The sequence below is a fragment of the Vicia villosa genome, unplaced genomic scaffold (genome assembly GCF_029867415.1).
Source record: "Vicia villosa cultivar HV-30 ecotype Madison, WI unplaced genomic scaffold, Vvil1.0 ctg.000133F_1_1, whole genome shotgun sequence".
NCBI classification, from domain to species: Eukaryota; Viridiplantae; Streptophyta; class Magnoliopsida; order Fabales; family Fabaceae; genus Vicia; species Vicia villosa.
In genome coordinates, this window is record NW_026705027.1 from 486,721 (window position 1) to 495,249 (window position 8,529).

Here is an 8,529-nt window from a genome sequence, read left to right on the forward strand (position 1 = left end):
GAAATCAAACTCTCTCAAAATGTCGTTCATGTGTGTTCTTATGATTCGTGTCTGGGTTTGGTATTGTGATGGGTTGTTGTACCAAAACCTCTTCAGAAAAAGAAAAACACGGGTTGGGGATGTTGATGGTCTCTACCATGGGTTTTTCTGCAATAACAACAACGATGTTCCACCATATACAACCTTCAGTATAGGAACTATTGTTGTTGTGATTTGTGATCTGAGTTATGAACACTATTATGATTTGTGTTCTGAGTTACTAGGACTGGTGGACAGTTTTCACTCAAGTCCTATCTCAGGGTCTAAGCTAGGATTTGGTTTCTGGTTCAAGACTAAGGAAGGGCTCTTTTATGCCACCATTGGTCCTCCAAGACAAAGGCCTTCTCCCTTCGTCTTCCTCGTGTACATCAGTATGACATCGAATTATTCGTTGTCATATTATGTCTAAAAAGGGGAGAGAATATCACCAATATCATCTTCTGAATTTGCTACTATTAAAAGAAACAAAAGATTTTGTAGCAGACTGAAGATGTTATGATGTGGTTCAAGTCCTGAAGAACAGAAGGTAAAAGCCCAATTCTTAGAATGTAAAATTTTGTTCTTCCTTATTGTCTTGATAGTTGAAGTATTTATGTTTTGCTGCATTTTTAATGAATGTTTAGTTTTAGCCAAAATATGCCAAAGGGGGAGATTGTTAGTGTTTTAATTGGCTGATTGGCATCTATGTTTGGCTAAAACATTATAGCAGTAAAACATAATACAAGTGTAATCTTGCAAATATAAAAAGAACAAAACAGGTACAAGCAAGATGTCATATGGAATATCATGACATCATCTCATGACATCGCGCCTGCAGAACTGGAAGGAAGATTCAGTTTGTTTCTCAACAGATACAGAATATTCGTGGAATATTTTGTAATCCTATGTGGCGCAAATTTAAAGGTCTAAAGAATATTTGAAGAATCAGATCAGAAGATTGAAGATTCAGGGAGAATCAGATCAAAAGATTGAAGATTCAGTAGTTTCTAATTTAGGAGATAAATTAGGAAACTCATAATTAAAAAGACCTTGATTGTAGAAGAAGATTTCTGCAGATTTGTAACAGCAAGGAGTGCTGCGATTTGTAAGCCCAAGTCCAATTGAGAATAGGTTATAAATAGAAATCTTTGTAACCTAGTTTTAAAATAGAAAACCCCGTTTAGAAAAGATGTATTCATTAGGGTTTCTATAGGTAGACCACCCAGGTTGTGGGATGGCTGCCATGTCCTTCTCGAAACCTGTAGGTAAGAGAGGTGATTGTTCTCACTCGAAACCTGTAGGTAAGAGTTGAGTATTATATTCTTGATTGAAGTTGTGAAGCAAGATCGAGTTATTGTTCATTGTTAATTGTGTAAATAGCTGTTGCAGGGTTGTAACAGTTAGGTATCACTAGGGAGTGAGCAGAGGTTCTCTTGTCTTGGATGGATGTCTGTGATAAATGTTGCATTGGGTAGTGACTAGGTAAACCAGAGGTTGTTTATCTGTAAACCTAAGGTTGTTTACATAAAATAGTACTACTGATAGTGAAATCTTCTTCCTGGATTGGTAGCCCCCAGAGTAGGTAGTTAGACCGAACTGGGTTAACAATTAACTGTGTTATTTATCTTCTGCATTATTTTTTTTTGTTCAGTCATGGATGTTATGACATCGTGTATAACATCAGGTTCAGAAGTGTTAGTTGTTCCTTTACAGAACCATATAAACTTTACAATCTGGTTATGTTGACTGAACATATGTGATCCCAGGTCTCATTGACTCCGTCTTAGGAGTAATTAAAAATTGAGGGATCTTTCTGTTCTGCCTCTGCTACATTAATCACAGATAAGATGTCTTGACATCGTGAATGACATCTGAGTCTGTCATACTAGAATTTCAACACCAACAAGAACAATTGCCTTCAAATGGCTTTTGCATCATGTTGTTGATTATAAGATGATCATTTAAGCTTTTCAATTACAAATCCACAATATAAATATTGTGCTCAGAGGTGATCATTAAAGTATGAAGAACAAGGGTTGTTGTCCACAATGTTCTCAGAAGAATCAAGACCAAGACATTCTTCTCTTTGCAACATTAAGATCAACAAAGCTCTCAGAAGCTTAAGAAGAAGAAGACGTAAGAGATTCAAGTGCTTTGGGTTGTGGTCGTGAAGAAGCTACTTGAAGAAAAGAAGACCACGCATCACGCTACAATAAAATTTAACATTCTTAGTGTGTATTAGGATCTTATGATGTACTTAATTGAGTTTACATTTGCTTGTGTAGAAGCTTTTTGTTATAAACAAACCTTGTGAAAACAAACAGTTGTTTGTTCCTTCTAAAGGACAAGTTGGTCTGAAGCTTTAGGAAGGTCTTTTACAATTCTTCTAAAGGACCGGTTGGTCAGAAGATTTAGGAAGATATTGTGTTCCTCAAAGGACCGGTTAGGTCATAAGCTTTGAGAAGACTAAGATGATACTCTTAGTGGTTCTTAGTCACCGGCGGTTGCCCGTGCAAAGTTCTTAGTCACCAGGGGTTTCCCGTGTAAGGTTGTGAGTCACCGGCGGTTTCCCGTGCGGAGTTAGTCACCGACAGTTGCCCGTGAAATTGTAATTAGTTTGGTTATAGTGGATTAAGACCTTGAGTTCAAGTTGAAATCACCTTGGTAGGGTGGACTGGGCTAGCTTGAGGATTTCTTAAGTGAACCAGGATATATCGTGTTTTTTTTACTCTTATGCTTTACCTTACTTTTATGCTTCCGCAATGTTTTCAAAGCATTACTTAACATAACCATGTTAAGAAACGAGAATGTATCAAAGAGTGAGAAACCCAATTCCAACCCTTATTTCTTGTGTTTTCTTCACACCTTTAGAATGTAGTGTGTCATAATTGTGGGTCCCACTCAGACCCATTAAAACGGTTGCCGACCAGCGATAAATTCTGAAAACTAGTCAATCTCCTTTCTTCATCCATAGTCTATTCAATCCATTGATGTTTTATGGTCTCCTCCGCCGGTGGGATGGATAAAAGGAAATATTGATGTGGTGGCCACACATTCCCCCTCGCCCAGCTGTGCTAGGGGTATTTTTAGAGATCACAAGGGTGATCATTTTGGCAGCTTTTGTAACTTTTAGGGTGAAGGGAAAGCGGATTTTGCGGAGTTTTGTGCCGTTATGGTGGCTATAAAGAAAGCTAGAGATTTTGGTTGGCAGAAGATTTGGCTGGAATCGGATTGCATTCTTGTTATTAACGCGTTTTCTAACACTAACTTGGTTGCATGGAATATCAAGTCTCGCTGGCTTAAGTGTCGGTCTTTCACGCTTACTATTGATTTCATGATCACTCATATTTATCGAGAAGCCAATTTTCGGGCCGAATTCCTGGCTAGTTTAGGCCTTAGATTTAGAAATTTTACCATGTTTCCTCATGTTATTTAGGTTATTCTTAAGGAATTCTTGCTTGACAAGGATGGTATCCCTAAACTTAGACTTTTTCATTAAGGAGTTTTGGTTTAGCCCCCCTTTTGTTCTTCAATTCCCTCTTTTATTTTATAATATCTTTCCTTTTTATTTTAAAAAAACACCTTATTTAGTATTTTAATGTTTTGAAAAATGTGTAAAAGAATTACTATTTACTATATTAGAATAACGACCAAACGAAGAAAATTGCTTATTGTAAGCAAAAACAAAATGATTATTTCTTAATGAAAAACACTTATCAGTAAGAAAACATTAAAATAAGAAATGCAAGAATATATCTCAACTATTCATTAACACCATCACCCCATAATCTCTATTAAAAAGGAAATTAAATTTAAAATTAATTTAAAATTCACATATAAAATAGTGAATTTTTATCTTAATTTTTAATAAAATATCTTATACCTATACAATTGAGTAGGAGGAATAGAAGTCGGGTCGGGTCAAAATTGAATCGACTCTGAAAATAATGTTTTAATTATTTTCAAACCATTTAAAAAAGTTTTTTCTCTAATATAATTAAAAAAATTTATGGAATAAATAAAACTCATAATTCTCTTTATATATTTTATAATAATATTTTTTTTATTATGTTTGTGTTAGTGGTTGATTGATAAGTTAGCTGAAAGTATGACCGATGACTAATGATTGATAACTTATAATTGATGGTTGACTATTAGAAAATTAATTAATTAAAATGTTTGGTAAAATTAATTGTTCAATTAATCAATAAAGGTAAAATAATTTAAAATAAATTTAATATAAAATTACTTTATATTAAATTAAAAATAAATTATAAAGGATAAAAGTGATTTTTGGTTAAAATAATAAGGATATAAGTGAAAGAAAAAAATGTAAGATATAAGCTATAAAGTAAAACGCAATTTGAAATAACATTTGAAAAAAAGTTATAAACTCGTAAAATAAGCTATAAACTCGTGATTAAAAAGCCGTTATCAAATAAGTCTAAATTATCATATCAGTTTATAAACTATAAACTCAAAAAAGTGTTTCACCAAACAAAGTTCATACTTTATGATTTATTTTTATATAAAATTTGTTAAAAATATCTTTTAATTATTAATAAAGTTTTTAATCATAATTAAATAAAATAACTCTCTCTTTTTCTTTTCTTTTTTTTTTTGTATAAGTCAAACTTAGTCTTAAAATTTAGTAATATAAAATCATTTGTACCGTAATCAAATTATTAAATTTTTCAATTTCATCTAGATATATGTTATTCATAAAAAAAATATAAATAAATAAAAAATACTATATATAACTATTTCAATGAATAATATATTGACTATTTATTTGACCAAATAAAATGCATTAAAATAAATTAATTATTAGTATTTTAAGTTACCATATATTATAAACAAAATTCTTATTTTTATAATGTTAACATTTGACTAATCACCATCAGAAAATAAATTGAATATAGATATCAAATAAATTTATTCATATTCAAAATTACTTTATTAATATTTACCATTGCTTTCCTATTCTAGATAAAGACTATGACTTTGGCGAATAAAATTTTCTCCAATATATTCAAACGAGAGATAAACTACACACATTTATTTATTTATTTACTAATTTCACAAGTACACTTTTTTTTATGATGTTTTAAACTCCCCCGTTTTAATAGCCGAATGAATTGCACCATTTATAATACTTTGAAACATACTTCACTCCCTTTCTCTCTTTCGTCGCAAACTCCCCCCTTTGAATATTATGGACCCCAACAACCCTATTGTTCTCAACTCTTTCAACGAAGACATAAGTAATCCTAAGTTGAAACAAAGTCCTGCAAAAAACATGGATTCTTCTTCACCTTCTCAAACTGTCACCCCTTGCCAAGTCAACCAGAGTCCTGAAAAAAAACATCAAACGTTAAAGGAGTTCGATTTCTTTAAGGATTACAATAACAATGATCATAATAAGATTGCTGTTTCTCCATCTGCTTCTACCGCTGCTGCTGTTTCTGTCGTTGACATTGATCAAACCAACATGTCGTCTTTGCTGGATTTCAAACTCAGCGTGAGTCATTCAATAGTTCATCATTGTGTTTTTGTTTATTGTATAAAATTATTAAATTTCTAAGCTTTTTGATTTATAATCTCAACTATTTTACGTTAATTTGAGTGCATGTTAACTTGTAATTGTTTTTTTTATTAGACCGGCACTGATCTCCGTCTCGGTCTCAATGTTCTTGCTACCAATGATGCTAGTGAACAAGATGATGATGACGTATCATCTAAATCCGATGACGAAAACACTAAGAATGAGGTAAATTTTATGGTTACATTCATGCATAGTTTACTTTAATGAATTTGATCTATGTTTTTTCCTATTATTATCATGATTTTAAGCTGTTGTTGTGGTTATCCTGTGAATCATTATCTTGCGTAAAATGTTGTCGATAGAGTTGTAGTTTGGATGAGGTTTGTGTATATATTAAGGGTGCAATTGATGTTTACAACCACAATCGAGTGTTTTCATGCTTTGGTGTTTGAATTCTATGAACTGTTTTTCAGATGGCTGTTCTTCGAGGCAAGCTTGCTCGAATGAAAAAGGAGAATCATCGATTGAGTTTGATGCTTGATGAGCTTCAAACCGATTATGATACCCTCCTGATGAATTTTGAGAAAATGATGCAGGACAAAAAGGCCGAGGAAGTTGGAGAACAGGAAGGGTTTGTTGGAAAATTTGAAAAGAAAAGGAAATTTGAGATTGGTGGAGCATTGGTTCCAAGAGATTCTTTGGAGCTTGGATTGGCTATTAATGCTGAGCCCAAGATGGATCCTGAACCCTCTTCTTCAAGAACAATAAGTTCTGATCCATTAGGATCTCCGCCCGAGAACAACATTGAAGTTGCTTCGAAGGAGTTAGTCCTAAGTAAGAATGAGAATGTTAGTGATGAAGAAAAGAAGGAGAATGGTAAAGGGATTGAAAGAGAGGAAAATCCCATTGCTCATGCTGAGAGAATTCAAAGGCCGAATCCTCCAAACTATGCTCGAAACTTTGTTGATGTTGATGCTACTTTGAGGAGAGCAAGAGTTTCCGTTAGAACAAGATCGAGAACAGATGGAAATATGGTAAATACGTCAATGTGTATAACATAGTTTTAAATTGCAGTCTGCATCGTGCTTTTAAACTACACAATTTTTTAACAAGAAATTATTGTTCTATTATTAGGTTCCTGATGGATGCCAGTGGAGGAAGTATGGCCAGAAAATGGCGAAAGGAAACCCGAGTCCTCGTTCTTATTATAGGTGCACCATGGCTAGTGGTTGCCCGGTTAGAAAACAGGTAAAGTTTCTCCTCTAAGTTTATCAAATTGCAATAGTATATTGTAGAGAATTACAATCAAATATGACTAATGCAATGCAACCTCGATTGCACAGTAGTCACATAGACATTAAAATCTTTGATTGCTGCCTAGATTGTTAGATCTTGTTAGATATTTTGTAAAATATCTAACAAAATAGTAGCGAGTTAGGTTGATTAATTAAAATATTTATTAACTGCCATGAAAGTTAATTTTTTTTATATAAATATGACTCATATTGTGTAAGACCGTAACTTGATGACAGTATAAGAAACTCGTTGGTGGATAATCTGTAAGTATTTCTATACAGAAGTTTGTTTTTGCATTGTAACGCAATATTTGATATATATAGTTCAAACTTTACAGGTACAAAAGAGTGTTGAAGACAAATCCGTGGTAATCACAACATACGAAGGATATCATAGCCATACTTTACCTCCAGCAGCCATGGAAATGGCACAAACAACTGCAGCAGCTGCAAGAATGCTTCTTTCCGGATCAACCTCAAGCAACAACGGACCAATGAATGCGAGTTTCCTTCGAAGAGGAACCCTTCCTGGTTCTTCAAGTCTCGCAACTATCTCATCTTCTGCTCCGTTTCCTACCATAACGCTCGACTTCACTCAACCTCCAAATCCGCTACAACTCCGAATGCTTCAAAATCAGTTGCAAGTTCCTTTGCCTCCGATGTTTAATCAGGTACCTTATAACCAATCAACCTTTTCTGGCCTACAATTGTCGCAACCAAATGTTGCTGACACAGTTTCTGCTGCCATGGCTGCTGATCCGAATTTCACTGCAGCTTTAGCAGCTGCTTTTACTTCCTTCATCGGTGCTGCGCAGCCGAACAATAACGCGACAAATAACGATGGCGGCACAGCAAGCATCAACAATGGAAATGTCACAAGTAGCAGCAATAATAATAAAGGGAAGGAATAAACTCTGAGGTTTATTTTTTCTTGTTTTAGGCTCAAAGATTTTGATGCACTTTGTTTGGTTTGTTTATTTTTATCATTTGAGATTCAGAAAAGTACTTAGATTTTACATAGATATCATTTTTGGGATGGTTATATGATCTTTCAGTGGTATTTTGAAAGATTGTGTACCAAAACAACAAAAATTTTGTTGTATACTTAGATTATTTTTCCATATCTTTTGTCTTGCGTATTTTGGTTATGGGATATTTTTCCCTCTAATAATATAAGTGCTAAACTTTTATGATTGATTGCATTAGGTTGATTTCTTGTGATTGATTTTTTGTTAATAGGAAAGTTGAACTATATATGTTACCATGATGATTCCATAAGTTATTGAAATATTTATAGATAGATTGAATTTTAGATAAGGTAATTAGGGTTGATGTTAGATTATTAATGTTGGAGGTCGATGAGAGAATCTTTGGATTTAAAACCAAGACTCGTAATACCATGATATCATCATTAGGATTCATTCGTAATGGATGAATACAAAGCAATAAAGATTAAGAGTTTCTCATATTCATTCATGAAGTGAGCATTACAATTTTTACATGATAGTGATGGTGCACCATATCTATGTTGAGAATAACAAGTGTGAGTTGGAAATGTTAAGAAAATAAAGTGTGGAGAAGTCTTACATTGGTTAAAAAAATGGAGATTTGAGCATTTATAAGTGAGAATCCATAACCTACAACTTTAAGGTATTGCAAACATGTGATAGT

At 33.3% G+C, this 8,529-nt stretch overlaps 1 protein-coding gene across 1 annotated transcript; it reads left to right on the forward strand.

Moving 5' to 3' along the window:
* Positions 1 to 5,233: 5,233 nt before the first annotated feature.
* On the forward strand, positions 5,234 to 7,772 carry LOC131624534 (probable WRKY transcription factor 31). Its single transcript, XM_058895490.1, has 5 exons — positions 5,234 to 5,539; positions 5,678 to 5,788; positions 6,037 to 6,597; positions 6,698 to 6,811; positions 7,197 to 7,772. The coding sequence occupies exons 1-5, from the start codon at positions 5,234 to 5,236 to the stop codon at positions 7,767 to 7,769; spliced, it is 1,665 nt and encodes a 554-aa protein (XP_058751473.1). The 3' UTR covers positions 7,770 to 7,772.
* Positions 7,773 to 8,529: the final 757 nt, after the last annotated feature.